This window comes from Meles meles, chromosome 12 (genome assembly GCF_922984935.1).
Source record: "Meles meles chromosome 12, mMelMel3.1 paternal haplotype, whole genome shotgun sequence".
Lineage (NCBI taxonomy): Eukaryota > Metazoa > Chordata > Mammalia > Carnivora > Mustelidae > Meles > Meles meles.
The window spans coordinates 96,388,513-96,409,335 of NC_060077.1; the positions used below are offsets into that span (position 1 = coordinate 96,388,513).

The 20,823-nt window shown below is 57.1% G+C and overlaps 1 protein-coding gene across 1 annotated transcript in view; it reads right to left on the minus strand.

Annotated features, from left to right (window-relative positions):
• Nucleotides 1-16,738, minus strand: part of PARD6G (par-6 family cell polarity regulator gamma) — a 73,507-nt gene extending 56,769 nt beyond the window's left edge. The window contains exon 1 of the mRNA XM_046026008.1: nucleotides 16,502-16,738. Within this exon, the coding sequence (XP_045881964.1) occupies nucleotides 16,502-16,573 (72 nt within the window). The 5' untranslated portion in view covers nucleotides 16,574-16,738. The remainder of the gene's footprint in view (nucleotides 1-16,501) is intronic.
• Nucleotides 16,739-20,823: the final 4,085 nt, after the last annotated feature.

Sequence of the window (20,823 nt, forward strand, 5' to 3'; positions counted from 1 at the left end):
CAGATACGGTCAATGAAATCTAAATGCCACGGTGATTTGATGTCACCATCATGCATTTTAACAGAATAAGCGAACTCTTGGGCAGCGATCCCAAGTTCCACAGGGTGGCTGTTTCTGTTTGGTCTCTTGTTGCTATCACCCGGCCCCAACGTTTTATCACAATAATTTATGCTTGAGGACCCTATCACTTTGCTGTGCAAGAAAAACAGATACATTGAATTAAACATTCTTTTTCCTAGAGCCACAAGGCTCTACTAGTGGAGAATGTTTCTACATTTTGTTGTTAGTGGGTATGGAGTTTTAATTTTGCTGATGGAAAGAGTCCTGGATTGAATGTACAGCAATGTGAGAGTAGCTGAGTTTGGTAACGTGCTTGAACACTGGCTAAAATGGCAAATTTAATGCATGTGTATTTCACCAGAACTATAAAATAATATAAAATAGATTTTCTGCAGTAAAGAAGGTTCTACCTGAGTCATTACAATGATTAAATCACGATTAGAACACAGTCATGAGATTTCGTAGATAATTATTAAACAGCCAAAGTAAAGACTTAAAAAATCTTTCACTGAATGAAAACTGTTTAAGGCGGCACGAGGCAAGTGTGGCATCGGCCGTTTCGCTCCTTCTTGCCGTGAATGTCAGCACGGGGCAGGCTTCTCTGGGCAGCAAGCAGGGGGGACCGAGGGCTCCAAAGGCACGCCAGACCCCAGCCCTTGGACTCTCACCAGGTCATGTGCCAGAGATAAATAATCACAGAGTGCTCTGTCATTAAAATTACTTTTGACAATCTATTGGCTGATAATTTAATTGAGACAACTTCGAATGCTGTTAGAAGCAAAGTACTGGAAACAACGGGCTTGTATGATTTCCTGCCCGACCCTTGGCACAATTCACTTTCTCAATTTCTGGTAAGGACACCAAGAATTATATGACAATGAATCCTACCTGCTAATTATTGCGTCTAGAGGAAACCTGTGTGATCTGATGTAAAGGGGAAGTAAAAATATAGGATTTGTACTCCACGCCTTTAGTTTTTTAAGTAAGACGCTTTTATCACAATGAAGTTGGATTCTTAGGTAACCCCATTACCAGAAGTCTTTCAAAATGGATAAACGACCTAAATGTAGGACCTAAAACTATAAACGGCTAGATGAAAACTTAGGGCAAAAGCTTTAGGACACGGGGTCTGGCAATGGTTTCTTGGCTATGACACCAAAGGCACAGGTAGCAGGAGAAGAAACAGACACTGCACTTAGGGAAATCTGCCCTTCCTGCATCAAAAGACGTTGTCCACAGAGGGGGGCTCAGTCAGCGAAGCGCCCGACTCTTGGTTTCAGCTCAGGTCACCATCTCGGGGTCCTGAGGTCATGCCCACATTGGGCTCTGCTCTCAGCAAGACTAGGGTCTGAAGCAGTAACATTTGGCATGGGGCCGCGGGCTTTCCCTGGACAGTGCCAGGCTCTCCTGAGTGGATCCTGGCCTTACCCTGCCCCCCAAAACGCAGTACTGATATGGCCTACAATAAAGATGAACCTTGAAAACATGCTACGTGAAAGATGCCAGACACAAAAGACCAGATACAGGTTTTTCCACGTATGAGCCTGTTTACGTGCAAGGTACAGGGTAGGCAGTCACAGAGCAAAGTGACTCCTGGTTGCCAGGCTGGGGAGAGCAGGGATTGAGAATGGCTGCGAATGGGTAGGAGGGTTACTTCTGGGGTGAGGAAAACGTTCCCAAATTAGATAGTGGTAATGACTGCACAATTCTGTGAATATACTAAAAACGACTAAATTCATACTTTGAAGTTGTGAATTTTATTTCACGTGAGTTATAGCTTATAGAGCCGTTATTTATTTTTTTTAAGTTTCACCTCACTGACTGATTTTTTTAAATAGCCAGTTGAAGGCTGATTGGAAGCTGTATTCGGAAACACAGACACCCCAGAGAGTGACATCAGACGGGTTCGATGCAGACCCGGCTTTTGCTCTTGGCGTACAGGAAAGCCCGAGGGACCAAGCATCCAGGCATGTGTTGTCAGCCTACACCAGTTTAGAAAATAAAGACTTAAGAACTCAGGGAAGCCCCCTCCCCATCACTGCTGGGTTTGCAGAGCAGAAACAGGATGCGAGACGTAGTCCAAGCTGGTAGGGCAGGCTTTTCCGGTTTGGATTGGTCCCACGGAGCTGAACCGGTAAGGACAGAGGGCGGGCATTCGGAGCAGGGTAGAACTTGCCTGCCCTCACACCCATCTCCACCCTTGCTCCGAACTGCAAAGTCCCTCTTCTCTTCAGAAACTAAAACTCCGTTCAGATGGTACTTCTGGAGTCTCAAGACTCGGACGGTAAGTACCAGAGTGTTCTCATCGTTCAGTGTCGCGGGACTCCAGGAGCACTACCAGGGTTATTTCTTATTTTCCCGGTTAAAAATACTAAAAATGTAAAATTTTCTTTTTCTTGATACCTAATGAGATCTCTCTACACTTTCCTGTATGTTACCAAAAAATCCATTTTCTGTAGAACATGGCAGAGCACAAAAGGCTTGTGTGCATTATCTGTCTTCATGTGCACAATTAAATGTTAAGCTTCCCCATTGGAAGTGCCCTCCGACTTCTATACTGAGGGTCTCAGGGAGGATGAGACATCTGTCCAAGGTCACAGAGCACCTGGATTCCAGGCTGGAAAAAAGACCCCATTTCCTGACTCTGATTCAGTTCACGTCTGCAGCACTAAGCAGCTACCACTCCAAGCTAACCGAAAAGTCATTCTTCCTCCAATGGAAAACATGGTCCCCAGATTTCCTCTTAAACTCGCTCAGGTGCTGTTTTCTTTAAAACTCTAACATGGCGCATTTTTTGATGATGGAGAGGCAGCTCTGGCTCATTGTCATCCCTCCTGTGAGGGCTGAAGTCACAGAGAAGAGGAGGAAAACCAAGCTGAGCACCGTCTTCTCACTGAGGCTGTCTCCATGGCTGTCTTTCCAGCTCGGGGCAGCGTCTAGGGGCTTGAACCCCACGCGAGGTCCCCGCACGCCCCAGGGAGGACAGGGAGGGCCGACTCATCTCTGTTTCCTTCACTTGAGGATTGAAGCCTCACACATATTTGTGTCTCTAACAGTTTCGTGGGGCAGGCGCATACACAATTTTTCATCTCAAGCCACCTGGGAGAGAGGTGTTATCCCTTCACGGAGGCAGGCAGCTCAAACCCGGGGGTGTGACTGTGGATTCATGGTCTCTCTTCGCCTCGGCGTCCGGCTCGACTGCCCCTCACCCTCAGCTCGTCTCCCTCTTCGGGCGGTTTTCACAGAAACGGGAATTGAAGGGCAAGTTCTCTAATTCTCAATGTCTATCCTCTTTCATCATTTCCTTAAAAAACTTGCTGTTTTTAAAAAAGTATTCCTCCTTCTTATGCATTTAAAGCAAGGTAGTCTTTGCTCTGAAATAGCACAAAAGTTGGCCATACATGCCTGTGAACACAGCCACCATGGGGAAACCAGCAAGATTCATGCAAGACAAAAAAAAAAAAAGAGGAAAATCGGGGTCTAGCATCGGGTATGACGCGTGGGGTGCCAGCTGGAGCCCGCAGCTCACCTGCTCTGGGGGAGACCTGAGCCGTGTGTGAGGGTGTGAGCTTGCATACCTCCAACACACATGCGTTAAAAAAAGAATTGGAACCACACTGCTTGGTATGTTTTTCTTTATGGTTTGAATAGGGATAGAACCACATAGCTCAAAACTCAAAAGGTTTTCAGTAAAAAGTCTCCCAGCCACCCAGCCCCCTCCCTACAGGAACCAGTGATTTCAGCTGTCTGTGCCCTTCAAAGCCAGGGGAAGGCGTTGTATGTGAACTCTATCTACAGTCCTTCCTTCCTAAACAAACAGTAATACACGCTCTACACTGGTCCTCTCTGTGCTTTTCTTCACTGCAGAAACATTCCTTCTCTGGATGCCTGTGGTCTTGTGGAGGAGGCGTCTCCAGCTGTCAGAGGCCCCTGAGTGAGGAAGGGTAAGTCCGTCACTCGCCCACAGGGACATGACAGGGTGTCGTCAGACTCACCCCGCAAGGCCACGGGAGCCAGGCATTAAGGTAGAGACCTTACCACTTAAAACGGGGTTAGTAACCGAGTCACTTCTAAGATGCCTCCCAAACCCCACGCAGCCACCGAGCTGTAATCACCGCTCGAGCGACGGCAGCCAACTAGCCCAGCTCACCGCTGCAGCGCCTGGTTGTTCTAGACCAGTACCGTTCCTGCACACAAGTCTTCACTCAACTGAGGAAGTAAACCTCTATGAACCGGTTTTAAGATAAGATTCTAGAATTTTAATAACGTCAAAACAGGAACACGGAGGAGATCAGAGCATGAAGCGGTAAGCCCGTCTGTGCCACACACCAGCCCGGCCCGCGGGTTCGATCTGAAGCCAAACAGCAGCATCACGCGCCCCGCCCCCACCCCAGGTGTCGCTGCCAAGCGGTGGCCTTGTCGCCGTCAAACCCACGGAGGCAGCGTCCAGCGACTGTGTCCCCGCAGGCGAGCGGACAGCGGCCTGGGACCCACTTCCGACGGCTGTGGAGACCCGGGGCTCATGGTCCCGCCGCCCCCAGCGCCCGAGGTGTGTGTGGCCTCGCTGCCACCGGCACACGCGCCCCTGCGCTGGGCTTCACGCGCGGGACAAGAACGGGGCCTCCTCCCTGCGCCCGCCCGCCCCCAGGTCCCGCCGTCCGCCACCCCAGACCCACTTGCTGAGTAACCGGGGTCACGCGAGGCTCCTGCTGCCCCGCCGGTGACCAGGGCGGCGGGAGAGCCCCAGCGAGAAGAGGCCCCGAATCTAGGCGCCGTGAGCCGGGGCGCGCGGTACCTCCCCGAGCGCGGCGGGCCTGTCGGTGCCACGCGCGGGGCAAGGCGGCCCCGGTCCCCCTGGTCCCCCCTGCTCTCCCCCGGGAGGGTCCTGGCCACGGAGCCTCATCCGGACCCGCTCCCGCGGACCAGGCCCGAGCCCGAAGCCCCCCGGGTTCCCAGGTCTCCGGTAGAAGATGCTCCGCGGCCGCCCGGGGCTCCTCTGTCCTTGCGCGCACGACAAACGCGGACTCAAGTGGACGCCCCCCGCGCCGCCCTGGCTCTCCACCCCGCAGCGCCCAGCGCTCTCCCAGCACCCTCCCCCCAACGGAGACTCCCCGCTGCGCCAGTGAGGCCCCGCCCCCGCCGCACCCCCCCAGGCCCCGCCTCCAGGCCCCTCAGGGGAGAGCAAAGGGGAAGTCATACGAAGGATTTTCCGGGAAAACAGTCACCAAAATATTTAGTTGTCAAAAATGTTAAATTTTCACCAGAGGAAGCACATTCCCAGGATGAAATGTAATTAAGCCAACAGAAATGCTGTCTTCGAGGGGCGCCTGGGTGGCTTAGTCGCGGAAGCGTTGGCCTTCAGCTCAGGTCAGGATCCCAGGGTCCTGAGTTCCGCCCCTGCTGAATCTAGTGTGATCCTTTGGGCGCAGCATGGAGCAAAGCCACGAGGCCCAGCCCAGAGCTGTGACTCCTGCCTAAGCCACGAGCCCAGGGAGCCACGCACCCTGGGCGCACCTGCCAGCAGTGAAGCCAGGCTCTCTGAGGCTGGACCTCCCCAACGTGTGTGCCGGAGCGAGCAATCACTACCACCGGGGAACGGCTCTCCGGAGACGCGTGACCTCAGGCCCAGGCTTAAGGAGGGAGTCACTAGACGCCCAGTGACTCAGGCACACATCAGTCGGAGAAGCAGGGCTGTACCCATCCTAGGGGCATCTTGCCAGTCACTGCTAGGGGCTGCTGTTTAGGGTTGGTTCCTTGAATAAACCCTTACTGAAAGCCAGGTGTGCATGGCACCTGATGCCAGGGCCGAGTGCCTTCGTGGGGCTGACGTTGTTTGAGAGCCCAGTGCGGGGCCATGATCACACACGCAAATGTGTAGTCACAAATGAGAAATGCACACAGGGACACTACAGGACGCAGGCCCTGATCTGAACGGTGTGTCTAAAGAAAAGAAACACGCAGGCGAGGAGAGGCCCGGAGCGGCGTGGCCACAGCACAGATGCAAGAGGGCAGACAGCCCCGGACGCCGGTGATCGCAGAGCCTCCCCGTACAGCGATGCAGGCCCATCAGGCCGCTGGGGGACACGGCCAAGGAGCAGGAGTGCATGCGTCTGCCCCAGAGAAAATGGTGGGAGGACTCCCATTCACAGAATGATCCGGAAGCAAAGGCTGTTATTCTCATGTGGCATTTGTTGGAGCGTGGGACCCGTCGTGGGATGACTTCCTGAGCTGACGTGTTGGAACAGTTTAAAATCAGGCCACAGACCTGTGAGTCAGCTGGGGTGTAGACAGCAGAGCCTGGCCCCTTCCTGCACCCCATCCACCTACCCCAACCTGCAGGGATGACGGCCCAGCTGCCGGCAGCCACAGGACGGCCCAAGGGAACATCCCTGTGAGGATGCTGGGGACAGAGAACCCGGTGCACCTGGGTCACCGCAGTGAGCATGTGTGTATGTGCTACAGGTCTCACGTGTGCCCCTCTGCTCACACACATGATCTGCGTCCACGGACCCAGCCCTGCTTAACGGAGGCGTGGGGCAGGGCTGGGAGTGGAGGACATGGAGATCTAGGCACAGGGTCCCTGGTTTCCGTCTGGCAGGGATTTCCAGTATGGTAGAGCCTTGCCTTCTGTACAAGCTCTCTTGAACCCTGATAGCTGTCCAGGAGTGTCACTGGTCCCATTTTAAAGGCCAGGAGACTGAGGCCTGGAAGAATTCGATCCCTGACCACAGTCATGAGGGCAGTGAACAGAAGAGCTAACGAGCTCCCGGGGCAAGCTGAGGACTCCACGGGGGAAGTCAAGCCCCGGGACACCCCACTGGGAGCAGACTCCCCAGTAGGAAGGGGTGCCTGAGCCCGCCAGCCTGAAGAAGGCTGCTGGCAGGTGGGAACCGTGAGGCGGGTCTGGCTGCTCTGCAGCTGAAGGTCCCGGTGCAGGAGACCTGGCTGCTGCGAGAGGCGGAGCTGGCAGACCAGAGGGACGCAGGAGGTGAAGGCCAGGTTGCTCACCTGTCCCTGCCTCCATGGGACTTCTCAGATGTGGAAGTCAACTCCAGCGGAAGCTTGGAACCCTGGCCCCTTAAGGAAGTGAGGTGACATCCTAGTATGAACTCTCAAGTCACAAAAAAGGGGGCAGTTTCCAGGGACGGGGATGGGCTGAGAGGAGATGGGGTCTGGACCAGTGATGCCTTACCCACACAGATGGGAGGACAGCGTCATGAGGCACAAGGCCCTGCGGGGGCAAATTCCCAACTGTCCTTCTCTGGCTCTGTGCCTCTGGATAATTTAAACATCTCTGAGCATATTTCCTCCTTCAAAAGAAAGAAAGGGGACAAAAACGCATTTTTCACAGGGTTTTTGTGAGACTCAAATATATGTGCACGCTGAGCGAGTGTGGTCCCAGCAGAAGGGCCGCTGCTCACCCGAGCGCCCGGAGACACGCAGCACGCACGGGCATTCACAGCGCTGTGGTCTCAGCCCTCCTCAAAGACCAAAACTCGCCAATACCGTAAGGCGGCCCTTTCGCTACGCACCCGTAGCCATGCACTCAAGGGGCATCTGCTGAGGGACGTGTCCAAGTGTGCCAGGGAGCAGGGGAGTCGCCGACGATACTCCGCTCGCAGCGGCGAAGAGGAGGAAGTGGGAGGGCTGGTCAGGTTCGCCCTGTCCCTGCCTTCTCGCAGCACACGTTGGAACCCACGGGGCTGCCTGGGAGAGGGGGTCCCACAGGGTGCGTGCGGGATGCCGAGGGAGTTGCACAGCCCCGAGCCAGTGTCCAGCAGGTGCAGGGCCGGGGGTGCAGGGTAGAGGATATGACGTCCGAGTGCGTCCGGGCAGGTAGGTGTTGTCCGTTTTCCAGAGGTGGAATCAGGGAATGACATGAAATTCATGGGAAGCAACTGAGGGTTTAAGACCTGGTTTTGCCACTTACAGGCGGGACCTTGGTCAGTTGACCTGACAGGCTGGGAGAGTCCCCGGGGTCCTCCTCTCCCCAGCCCACGCTGGCAGAAAGGCCAGCACACAGCCAGTGCTCCAGGAAAGGGGCCGTAACCGCGAGACCTCACTGCAGCTGAACACGGGTCACACCACCCGGACTCTCCTCCAGGTGGTGTGACCGAGTGGCAGCTGCTCCCACCAGGCTAGTGGAGGCTCCCAGGGCCGGGAGGGAGCCCAGAGACTACATGCCCCCCAGAAACACAATCAAGGGCAAGTGTGGGGCATCTGCAGTGGCACAGCCCTGGGCCGCTCTCGACGCGGTGCCGTGGCTAGTCCTCGGCTGAGGAGAGGCATCGCTGACGGACAAGCAATGGGGCCACGCCCCGGGGAGACTGCTCCCAGCCTGTGTGGTGCGGGGACAGGGCCGGTGACGCCAACCTCATGGGGAGAAGGGATCCTGGGGCAGCTCATCTCCTGAGGACTGGACGAGGGTCCTCGGCACCCCATTTCCTGCAGGAGGATCTCCCAGACCTGCAGAGCCCCCCCGTCACCTTCCAGCCCACGGGAGCACGTTCTGGGGAGCCCGGGCTCTGTGCCCCTAACCGTGCAGGGACAGCGGCCCATGGCCCAAGGGGACCAGAATCCAGAGGCAGGTGCCACCTCCTCCATCCCCCAGACACGGAAGCTTGTTTTGTCCCGTAGCAACACCCCACCATCATCACGGACCAGAGAGGGAAGTGAGGTCAGGACCTGTGGGTGGGGAGCCAGTGGCTCGGGCCCCCATGCGGTGGAAAACAGGATACAGACATGATGATCGGCTCCGAAGCCCTCCGGCACGGCAGCCTACCGCCCTCACAAGTCTCCCTCCCGCAACCCCTACCCAGAGGCCTCGGGGTCCTTCCGCGAAGCACGCATCCCCAGAAAGAGGCCCCTTGTCTGTCCCTGCCCGGTCTCAGAAGCAAAGGCGCCAAGAGAGCTCAGCCTTGTAGGCGGGCGGGCGCCTGAGCCATCTTCGGGCAAGCGGCCGGTGGGAGAAAACGGAGAACAGACTCGCGGCTCTCAGTGGGACGTCCAGGAGGCCGGACAAAGCCCGGGGGTGCTGCGAGGTGACAGTGTGTGAGTGAGCCGAGCCAGGGGCGGGGCCGCAGAGCTCCCAGGGCATGGGCGGCCTGATGCTTGCCCCACAGCTGTCCACACCCGCCAAGCTGCAGGCGGCCCGGACACGAAGCTCAGACATTCGCGCGGGGGGAGAGCTCCCTTTCTCACTGGAGAGCCTGAGCACCAGATGCCCCACGACCTGTCCAGCAGCCCCCAGGCCCACCTGTACTCATCTGGAGTCTCAGCTTCTCCCACGATGCCAGGCCCACCAGAGGGGCCCACGGAAGCTGGTGTAGACTAAAGGAAAGCCAAGGAGGACGGCAGCAACTGGAACCACAGAGCTGCAGGAAGGAGGCTAAGAGCCCCTTTCCACACCAGCGGTGGGAGCCTTAGATTCTGCGACAGAGAGCCTCTTCCTGATTTATTTCATTAATCAATAAACCCTTAGTAAGCCGTGGTTCAAGGCTTTTGGAACTCCCAGATGGTCAGACCTCCTACAGCCACTTCAACTAAATCCCGTCGAGTCTAGGGCTAGAGCCGAGAACAGCCTCACCGGGTAGGGGGTCAAACCAAACCAGATGCGGCCACCCAGGGACACGCACGCAGCATGGGGCGCCATCTACACAGGCCAGCGACCCTTGTGGACACGAGGCTAACCCGTGACATCATGTCTGAGAACCAGCACCGTTCCCTTCAGTGACAGAGACCCTGACGGTGGTCACACCAGGGGTGGATGCTGACCACACAGGACGTGCGGGAACCTTCCTGGATCCGGGAGCGTTCCGTCTGTGATCTGTAGTGCTCGCCCGGGGTGCAACCACGCACCAGCTCGTCAGGCTGCCTGAGACAAGGGTCGCTCCTGTCACACAGGAGAGAGGCCACCCTGTGAAGGGGTCTGAACAGCCTCCCGGAACAGCCGCTCTTTCAGCCTTGAGGCTGGGCGAGGGTAGGATGGGGTGGGTTGGAAGCAGCTTGGCCTGTGGAGCTCGGGAGGAGACAGAGCAGGGATGTACCAGCTGGGCCCTGCTTGTGGTCCTGGGTGGTTTTCAAACTCTGTAAGCAACAGAACTTTTTTCCCTCCCCCCAAGTGAAATGCAACACCCTCCCCGCAAAATACAGAGCCGACGCTCTGGTTAGGGGTGAGGAGGGGAGCCTGCTGGCGAGCTCCTGCCGGGAGCCCCAGGGAGGAACGCAGCCTGGGGGAGAGAGAGAGAGGGATGGTGGGCTGTGCCCCCTGGAGCTTGCGGCCTGTAAGCAAACACTGAGGACCTCGGCAGACACCTCACGGTAGAAATAGCAACATGGACTTTTCAGTCCATTTCCTTTTGACTTCCAAAGTTTCTCTTCTTTTGTTCAGCTCATCCTTCCCCCACTCCTGTCTGCTCTGTCCCCCGTGGCACGCACAGGGAATGAACAAGGCCGCTGACCCTTCTCAGAGGTGCCCTGGAAATAATCCCATCGGTGAATCAAGCTTTGCTCACCTTCCTCAAAAAGTAGTTCTTTTCTAAAGCACCCTAACAACTTCTGAATGAGTAGCTCCTGGGAAAATGGAGCTGTTCCTTACCTGAATTCAACTTAGCCAGCATTTACTGGGTACCTCCTGCAAAACACCGTTCTTCACACTCTAGATGCCAAGAGCTTCCTTGGACCATGCTACTGAGAAATGCAGCTACTGCTCTGAGCTGACTGCCAGTCTCGCACAGCGGGGAGCCCCCAGACTAGAAACGTGCAGGCAATGAGGGGAGAAGGTGCTCTGACTTATCTCAGAGGAATCATGGCCCAGTTCAACACGGCTGATGCTGGGAAACAGACAGGAACGGTTCCTGGAGGCTGACATCATCTTGCTGGGCAGGCAGGCCGGCTGGGAGGCAGGGGAAACCTCTGGGCTCCAAGAGATGTGAAGCAGTGATTTGGTGACACCATGGATACCAGAATGACGGGACCCTCCCCTCCCCCAGTCTTCTCACTCTCCAGAGCAAACCATTGGCCCCTACGTCTCTACTCTTTCTAAACTATCTTCATCCCCCAGCACAAGCCCTACAGCCGGCACAGAGTGGTCGCTCCATAAATGAATAAAGGAACGGCTGAGCACAGGGCAAAGTCCGACTTTTAAGGACACCTGCTGAATAGAGGACATCCCTTGAGACCAAGCCACAGAACCCGCTGCGGTGACGTAAGACTAGGACTTTCCCCCAGAAAGCACAGGAGCTGCCCTTACCAGCTCCAGCTGCAGGCAGCCCGGAGGGGTCTGTCTCACTGTACACGGGGCTAAGGACCCCTGCTCCTGCACCAGTACCTCGGGGCCTGTCCGAAGAGGAGGAACCAGGAGCCCTCCTTCCCCAGCGGCCACTGAGAGTTCGTGGCCAAGAGCACACACTCTGGAGCCAGACTGCTCAGGCTCTCTGACCTCGGGCGGCTTCACAGAGCTCCCTGGACCTCAGTGCTCCTCTCGTATAACAGCGATGGGAACAGAACCCATCTTGCAGGGTTGTGCTGGGGGTTAACGACTGAAATTCGCAAGTGCAGTGTACTTAGAGCAGTGTCTGCAGGTGTGCAGACTTATATACTGGGAAGGATGGTTAAATAACCCTAAACATTTCTGAGCACAACCTATAGACAGAGGGCAGCATTCAGCCCGGACCATCTGTATCCACCCCGGCCTGACCGGGGCAGCCTCAGAGGAAGGCTGCAGGCTGTGTGTTGGGACTAAAAAAGGTCACGGTCCCTGCTATTGGTCCCCAGGTTCACAGAAGAGTAGAAATGTGCCAAGAGGAAGGGGTGAGCCAGTAAACATGTCCACAGCCAGCTGGACAGGTCGGACACCGCCCCTGATGCTCCCTTTTACCACTGGGGTCATGGTGGTTTCTGTGGCTGCCATGCCAAGCTCCCCGCTTGTCTCTAAAAGTGTGGGAAGCCCCTTCACTGGGAAAGGGTCAGGCTGATTCTAGACATGGTTCACAAACGTGAGAGCCTCTGATGCCTTGAATGGTTCCACTTTCCAATCTTGACACCCCTTTCTTCAAGGTAGGAGAACTCTATCTCAATGCCACGGGTCCTAGGAAAGGGCTTGAACCCCTGGCTAGTTGCCCTGGGAGAGTTCATCGGGCTTTCTGCTGCTCCCAGGCCAGAGGCCCACATCAACCCCATTGGCACCCACCAGCCTGCCAACTGCTTCTGGGGTCCCTGGTGAGAGTCTCCTCCAGCGGCAGCCTCCCTCATCAAGTCACCCAACCTGTTTGCACAGATACGCACACGTACAAAACCAGAATCTTGAAAGGGTGTAGCCGACACACAGATGAGTCAAACCTCAGCAGGCGGTTCTCAACGGCCCACGGGAGGCAAGTGCTCAACCACCCTGTGGGGAGGGCCTGGCCCAGGCCCCAGCCCACCAGATGGAGAGACGTGTCCCTGCAGCACCCGGCAGCAGACAGCCTCAGCCAGGCATAGGGTCTGAGGACCAGGGGAAACACGCAGGCTTAAATCACTGCTTGGAAAACCTGTTGTCAAGCAGGTCCCATAACTCCATAAAAAGTCAGAACAGGAACACAGCGGGGAAGAGCGAGGCAGCGAAAAACAGATGAGTGGTCCACAAACACAAAAGCCTTCAATCCATTGATAACTTAAGGATCGAAGTAAACCGACAGCATGGGGTTCCACTTATCTGATTGGGAAAGAATAAGAAAACACCCAGGGCTAGAGGGCGGGAGGACAGAGAGAGGATGGACACACAGGAGACGGTAGGTAAACATGCACACGAGCTTTTCTGCAGGAAAATTCAGCAACAGAGAGTCCAAGTCTTCAAAGCGTGAGCTCCGACAGCACAGACAGCGCGCTTGTGGGCATCCGTCTGGAAGAGAGAGCTCTTCCTGTCCTTTACGTGACAAGCTCCACTCCATATATGTTTGCGTAGATGTGTAAGTACAGAGATGTTTTTCACCAGCATTGCTTATTATAGAAAACACTGGAAATGACCCCAGTAGGATACTGGTTAAATTAATTATGGTTTACACACAAGATAGAATACAGGTAGTCATTTTAAAAACACGTTCTTTAACAACACGAACGACATGACAAAACACTTGAAGGGGGACTCAGGCTAGACCGTCACATGCCTGTAGAACACGACTCTGATTCTACAGAAGACAGAAGCGTGCACCTAGAGGCTCCAGAGGGCACGCTGCCACACTCGAGAGAGGCTCAGCTTCGGATGTTTTGTGCCTGGTGTGGGTTCTAAATTTTCAGCAACGACAGTGTGTCTTGAGAAGAGCAACACGACTTCAACAGAGCAGCACACTAGACTAAAACCCTCAGGAGTACCTTGTCCCCAGACACAATGGACGTGGCATGCCTGGGGCTGTACGCATGTCCTCAGTCTCTGCCGGAACAGTCGCCCTGTGCCAGCACTGCGCGAGGGGCCGTGAGATGAGCAGGGGCTGGGGACGGCCCGGTGACTGATGGGCTGGGTAGGAGAGGGCAGTGCCCGGGCGGATTCTCAGAGAGCCTTTCAGGTGGGGGAAAGCCACCTAACCAGGGCCGACAGACCACCAGGTTAAGAGAACGTGAGTGAGGCCCAAGCAGAAGGCAGAGGCTCGGAGGGGACACACTGCGGACGGGGCTAGAGTGCTCCTTCACAGAGCTGGAGACCTGGGATGACTCCGCCCCTTGTAGCCGCCTCCCCTAGCACCGGTCCTCCTGCTAACCCTACAAGGGGCCAAGGCTTGCTCCCCCGGGCCTGAGACATGCTCCCCAAGACCGATGCACAGCCCCCCCTTCCGCACTGCAGGTCTTATGGGAGGAGAGGCAAAAGTCAAGCAAACGGCAGCCTCGGAGCCAGAGCTGAGAAGGCAGAAGTGCATTCCGCTGGCTTGGGGAGGATGACTCACAGTATCAAAGCAGAAATGTTTGGGGCACGTAAGGCCTGTGTGATGGGGGAGAACCACCAGGTAAAGACGATGTCCCTGAGGCTTTGGAAGGTGAGTAGCTGTGGCACATGGCCAGAATTCTGAGAGCAGGAGAGGTGAGTTTCACACCCAATATCGTGAAACACCACAGAAGCCCCAACTGTGAGGACTGACCGTTCCCACTGTGGCAGTCTGTGGCCTCCCACACGCTCTTATGGTCATCACTTCATTCTGTCCTGGGAGGTGAGAGGAACTGGAGCAGTGCCCATTTCACAGACAGCAGAACAGAGGCTCTGAACGGTCACATAACTTCCCTGAAGGCTCCGAAGAGTGCCCAGCCCCCGGCACCATTTTCGCCACCTGCACACCCTGGTGTTCTGGTGCTTCCCTGAACGTGAACAGAGACCTCACTGGCATCGAGTTTTGCTTCCTGTATTTTGACAACAGCAGCTGCAGTAAAGGCTCCTGGCAGAGATGGGTTCATGGTAGCAAATATTAATTTTTAAGGGGGCCGGTGGGAGGCTGTGTATGGAGGGAAGAGCCAAGTGGACTCTTTGGACAAATAAGGCAAGTCCCAGCACCCAAAATGGTGTGTGTGTGTGTGTGTGTTGAACTAGCCAACTCAGCAGGGCCCACCCAGCGTGGTGTGGCTCTTCTAGGGGTGCTCCCAAATTCATCCAAAACTCCAGCTCTGCCCCTCACCTCCAGGGGAACAGTCAGTGCATCTGAACCTGAGCCCAGGCACCCTTCTTCACTGGGGAGCTAGAGGGGTAGGGCAGTCTGGGGCAGCCCACGGGCCAGCCAGGACATCCACAGCCCCCCACTGCCTTCCTGGAGGGGACGCAAAGGCAGGCTCTTCCCCTCCCTCTCCCAGCGGCCTGCATGGGAGGCCACCAGCCCAGAACGGGGTGTAAGCCCTGCTGCGGGCCCTGCCTCCAGATGGACCCTTCTAGACAGATGGTCTGGAGCTTGTTGTCATCAGACAGCCGCAAGGTGCGTGTGGCTTTGGAGTACTAGGAATGTGGCTTGTGTGACTCAGGAAAAGCACTTAATGTCAGTCAATCTACACTTAAAATCAGAGAGACGCTGGAGGGGCAGCAGGAGAGCCCCTTGCTGTAAGTGCTCTGTGTGTCCACGGTGCTTGCTGGAAACGGCAGCAATGCACACCCAACCAGGCGTGTGACCACGTCCCCACTACAAGGATGGACCCTCCCGGGACTTTCCACATTGTTTCCTACAACTGCCTGTGAATCCGTGATGGTTTCAAAAAGTTAACAAGACCCATCACATGTGCTCGGTGCCTATGAGAGCGGTCAAAGAACTCCAATCAGCCACGTTCCCAACCCAGTTGAAGAAACCAACAATTGTCTGGAGCTCCCACTCATGCCTGTGGTTCTTTCGTCCTCAAACCCACAGCGGGCACATGCGATCTGGGAGGCTGGGGGCACTCTTGGGCTGCACAGGGGACGAGTCCCGGGCGAGGGTCACAGAATCAGCATAGGGAGAAGGCTGCGAGGAGTTCGTAGAAAGACCCCAAGATGAGAATGAAATCCAACTCACTGGTTCATTGCAGAGAAACCGGCCCCCGTCCTCGTTGGAGGCCCTCTAAACCCCTCACCAAAGGACCCGCAGAGGCGGCCTGCACAGGGGGGTAGCGGGACTCAGCTCCTTAGGCACAATCGCCCCGCGCGGAGTGGGGGCTCTGAGCCCACCCTCCCGCCCAGCCCCTCTCCAAGCCCTCAGGCTGCTCCGCCTCGTCTTCCAGGAGGCGGGAGGCACAGAGAAACGGCGAGAGGGCCGACTCCCAGGCAGCAGCAGCGAAGGGCCCCAGGAGCCCCCTCCTCCGGGACCCTGAACAACTGCAACCAAGACCCTCGCAGACAAAAGCGTCAGCCTCCAAGGAGCCGCCCCCGCAAAGGGCAGAAGCGCCAGATCCTATCAGCCAGTTCGCCGAACGCGCACAGCCACCGCAAGTTGGGGCACGCTCGGGCCGGGGCGCGGGCAGCGGGAGGGGCCGCCGGCCGGGCGCGCCGGGAGAGCCTGGGCCTGGGGCGCGCCGGCGGGGCTGGGGGTCCCGGCCGGCTGCCGCTCACCCCTCGCGGGTTCCGAGGCTCCTCCGCGGCGAAGGAGGAGGCGCGGCCCGGCCCTCCCCCCGGACCGGGCCCCCCAGGCTCCCCAACGGCCCCCTCCGAGCAGCCCCCGGGTCGCCCCGGAAACGCAGCCCCTCCACCGTGCGGCGCGCCGGGTCGTCTCCCGCCCGTGGAACAAAAGAGCGGCTCCCGCGGGGGGTCCGGAGCCCGCGCGGCCCTCCCAGCGCCCGCCCCGGCGGCACCCATCGCGCGGCCGGGCTTTGTGTCCGTGCGGGGGCGGGAAGGGCGGCGGGACCCCCGCGCATCCCGCCGCGGCGCCCGCGCTCCGAAGTTGCCGCCAGCCCGCGCACCCCCGCAGCGCCCAGCCGCCCCCCGCGGGGCGCTCATTCATTCGCGGGGTGCAGGGCGCCGGCTCACCTTGCTCTTGACTTCCACGGCGCTGCAGTCGTACAGGCGCAGGGTCTGAGACTTGTGGAAACTCCGGTTCATGGTTCCGGCGCCCCGCAGCCTCGCCTTCGCCCCGGCTCCTCGCTCCAGGGGCTGCAGGAGGACGCTGGGGGCGGCGCCCCCCGCCCCGGCCCAGGCCCCGACCCAGCCCGAAGCCGCGCTCGCTCGGCCGCCCCGCCGCTCCGAGTGCGGCGGCCCGAGCTGGGCTGGCCGCGCGCCTCGGGACTCCAGGGGCCGCGCGCGGGAGGAGCTGGGGACGCCGCGCGCGCCGCCCCGAGGACCCGCCCCCAGTCTCCGCCCCGCGCCCCGAGGACCCGCCCCACGAGCCCCGAGGACCCAGGTCCCGCCCCGCGTCCCAAGGACCGGCCGCCAACCCCCCCCTTCCACGCCCCCCAGGACCCGCCCCCAAAGCTCCAAGGGCCCCTGTCCCTTCCGCGCCTACAGGACCCGCCCCCGAGGACCCGCTCCACGAGTCCTAAGGACCCACGTCCCGCCACGCGCCCCGAGGACCCGCCCCCGAGGGCCCGGCCCCCCCAGTCTCCGCCCCGGAGGACGGAGGACGCCCTAAGGACCCGCCCCGCGCCTCAAGGACCCGCCCCCATCCCGCCCCATTCCGCCCCATTCCCCCGAGGACCCGCCTCCTGAGTCCAGAGGACCCTGGTCCCGCCCCGCGCCCCAAGGACCGGCCCCCATCCCCGCCCCCGAAGCGGCTGAGTCCGGGGAGGTCCGCGCTTCGGTCTGTCGCGTCCCGCGCAGGGAAGAGCGGCTCGGACCAACCCGGGGCGTCTCGTCCCCACCTGGAAGCTCACAGCTTCTCCCTCCGGCTCGCCTCCGCCCAGATTTCGTTCACCTGCCGGAGCGGCCGGGGGAGGAGGCTGCGTCGGGCGGAGCGTTGCTGTTTCCTTGGAGGAGGCGGGAGCCCGGGTGGGCTTGACTGACCCTTCCGGGCCACCCCGTCTGCACCCGCCGCGGGTGGTAGATGGGCCCCGACGCGGGTTCTGCAGGGAGGCAGAGGGCTCAGGCGCACCCAGCGCAGGTGGAAGGACCCGGTGGGAAGCACCGCCAGGCCCAGCTGGTGGGGAAGGAAGCCTTCCGCGAGGCCGCAGGGAAAGAGTGTCTCGGGAGAAGACGGAATCATTGTTAGCAACGTCACGGAGAACCCTTTTCTAGAGGGGTCTGAAACTCCTCCAGGAATATGGGATGAAGCCAAGAAGACAGGACAATGAGGTATTTAAAAGTATTACAAAGTTTACTGTAAATGCGTTATATGATTGTAAAATTGTTACACATTCATTGTAAAAGAGATCCGGAGAATACAAAGAATGGAAAGACAGAAGTTAGTCACCTATAACTACGCTAGTCAGCAATCACTTCTGTTAAACTTTTGGCATATATATCTCTGTTCCGTTTTCTGTGAATATATTCATATATTTTACAAAATTGTGATCACGCTAGTTTTCACACGCTAGTTAACCAGTTTTGCGACCTACTATTTTCATCCCTTGTTATTTAAGGAACAAACTCATTGAACGTTCTCAAGAAATACGGTTTTTAAGAGCTGCATGTATGAACTTTTATTCCTTCCGTTTTGGATAAACAAGATGTTTCCGATGCTTGGCTTTTATAAAATATTGTGTTTCTCGAATTCACTTATTTCTAATTATTTCATTAGCACTGACTCCAAAAATGGAATTGCTATGCCATGGAACACACACAGCCTTTAACACAGATTGCCAAACCATGTCACTCTGAATCTGATTTTTACTTCATTTCACTAAATATCCTGTTACATACCTGCCCGTAGGAGAAACACCAGGGGTCCAGACATATAGACCGAATTCCAAATTAAGGCGGAAATGCCAAGACATTCCCACAGAAAGTCAGTAAAAAATCATTCCAGACAAAAGGCTTAGGATGTCTTCTGGTCTGAAAGCTCCAAAAGATGTGGCATAATGGTTTATTATTAATGCGAATTTGAATAAATGTCAAGTAGAATTTTTTTAAATGTCAGAGAGATACACACTGTGCACAGAGGTGCTGACTTTCTTTCAAAGAGAAGTCCCCTAAACCACACGGAGGTCTGTGGTTGTTGCCAACTGAGAACAGCAGTCATGTGGTGGGGGGAGCCCCCAAGACCTATTAAGAAGCAGGGACAAGGAGCTGATAGGAGGTGAACAGCATTGCAGTTGATGGGGCAGGTTAGGGCACCCCTTGCCAGCTCAGGGCTTGGAGATGGGGAGGAGGGAGATGGGAAGCTACAAAATTCTGTCCTTGGTGGAAATGAGACCGTTTCCCTCACGCTTGGGGCCCAGTGCAGTCCAAGGCCCAGCTCTTGTCACTAATACCGCACTCAGACCTACTGAAGCGGAATCAGCACCTGAACAAGCCCCCCCACCCCACCGTGGTCTGTGTGCCCCTACTTTGTACTTCTCTACAAACTTGACTGGATGTCAGCAGGAGGACATGCACATGGAAGGAGCCTCAGTCTCCAGGTTGAACCTGAAGGTGATTCTTTTGGCGTCAAGCCCGTGTGTGGGTTGGGTGGAGACAAGCCAGTGGCCAGGCCATGTATGCGGGCACCCCACCTCTCCCCCTCGGCTGTGGGGCGGGGGTCTGAAGAACTTGGTCAAGTGGCTGCTGCCTTTAGTACTTTCATGCTATAGTGGTTTGGCGTCGGTCTCACTGGTGGTGTAGGCTGTGGTGTTTGGGTGAGAAAGAGACAAAGCAGGGCAATTACCATTGAGGCAGTGGCTGCTCTGTGCAAGTCCCTGAGCCGTGGGGCTGATGCGTGGCCGAGGTCTGATGGAGACACAGCCTCACAGCCCTCCTCCAAGCCCAGGACGGCTCCCCGTCCGCATCCCAGAAGGGCCCCCCCAGCCCTGCTACAGACACCTCCCCTCGGGCTCTCAGCGTGTTGTGCAGCTGGTCCCAGGAGGTCCAGACACACACAGTGTGTGGCCTGGTGTCCGCTCCACAGGCAGCTCCTGGTTGGAGTAGCTCACCCTGAGGCTGGAGGAGGCCTGTCAGTAGGTACGTGGGGGGCACCTCTTGGGTGGAGTCTCGGGGCGGGGGGTTGCCGTTCCCATTGCCTTTTGCACTCTGCGATGCCTGTCCTGAGTACGCATTTCTGCAGTGAGTGACCTACTAACGAGGCAGCTCACTGAGGTTCCCAGCTTTGCCAGATGGTCCTGTCTGGCTCTTGGCCCGGACATTCAGCCATTGCTTCATCGGCAGTGGTGACCTCCCAGGACGCTGATGTTCCCAACTTCTGACTGTAGACTGGTGTGATCCCGGTTGGGGGCCTGAGTTCTGGGATTCTCAGTTCCTTCCTCTGTGGAGAGAAAGGGCGGATAATGTCTACAAATGGCCAGAATGGCTCCCAGAGCAGACACCTGCTGGAGAAGAGAGCAGAGGGCGCAGGTGTCTGCCTCTGGCAGCTCAGCCTCGGTGCTTCAGACACACCTAGACATTCTGTTCCTTTTCTTTGGCAGACGTCAGTTGAGGAGAGTCTTGATGCTGCTTCGGACTAGGTGAGAGTCTGTGCTTGAGCGGAGAAGGGACCAGGTGAGGGTCCACATGCTCTCCTGTCCCAGCCACACGCATCTCCTCCCTCCCCGAGTTCTCCCGCTGTTGTGCTAGGCAGCGGCTCCTTCCTCTTCCTTCGCGCGTGTTCTCCCAATCTGTCTGCGGTGTTTCGCAGACCTGCCATCTTAGGTTGGAGTAACTTGGCTGTGGAGAGGACTTAGAGCCTTGACTGGAATTATGGTAAGGGTGCGGCAGGGTCTCTTAGAAGCTAAGGTGGGATGTGGCTGCATTTCCTGGGGGGGGGGGCTGGACCCAGAACCTTCCTTGTGGGTGACGCATAGGTTAAGAATATCTGGGTTATTTGCGGCTCTGACCACTCATCGTGTGTGCGGCTGGATGCTTGCCTCCCGCGCTCTGCCTCAGTGTCCTCATCTGTGAAATGAAGGTTATATAATAGTGCTACTTGCCCACCCAAGGTTGTTAGGAGGCGTGACTGTGTGAAGCAGCCAGCGCTCTGAGCAGCCCCTTGCAGCCGGAGGTGTGTTGTTACTCCTGCCATCTGACTCTTTCTTCAGTGGGAAGGCAAGGAGGGGCGTCGGAAAAAGGGAGAAGAGAGTGCTAAGAGAAAGGAGACAGAGGGAGGCCCATGGGATAGAGGTTTCTGCAACCCATGGGTGATCCTACGAGGCAGGCTGAGGTGTCGGGTGTGTGATCGAGGGAACAGGAGCGGGGAAGAGCAGCTATCAGCGGGCTGTGACTCTGCACAG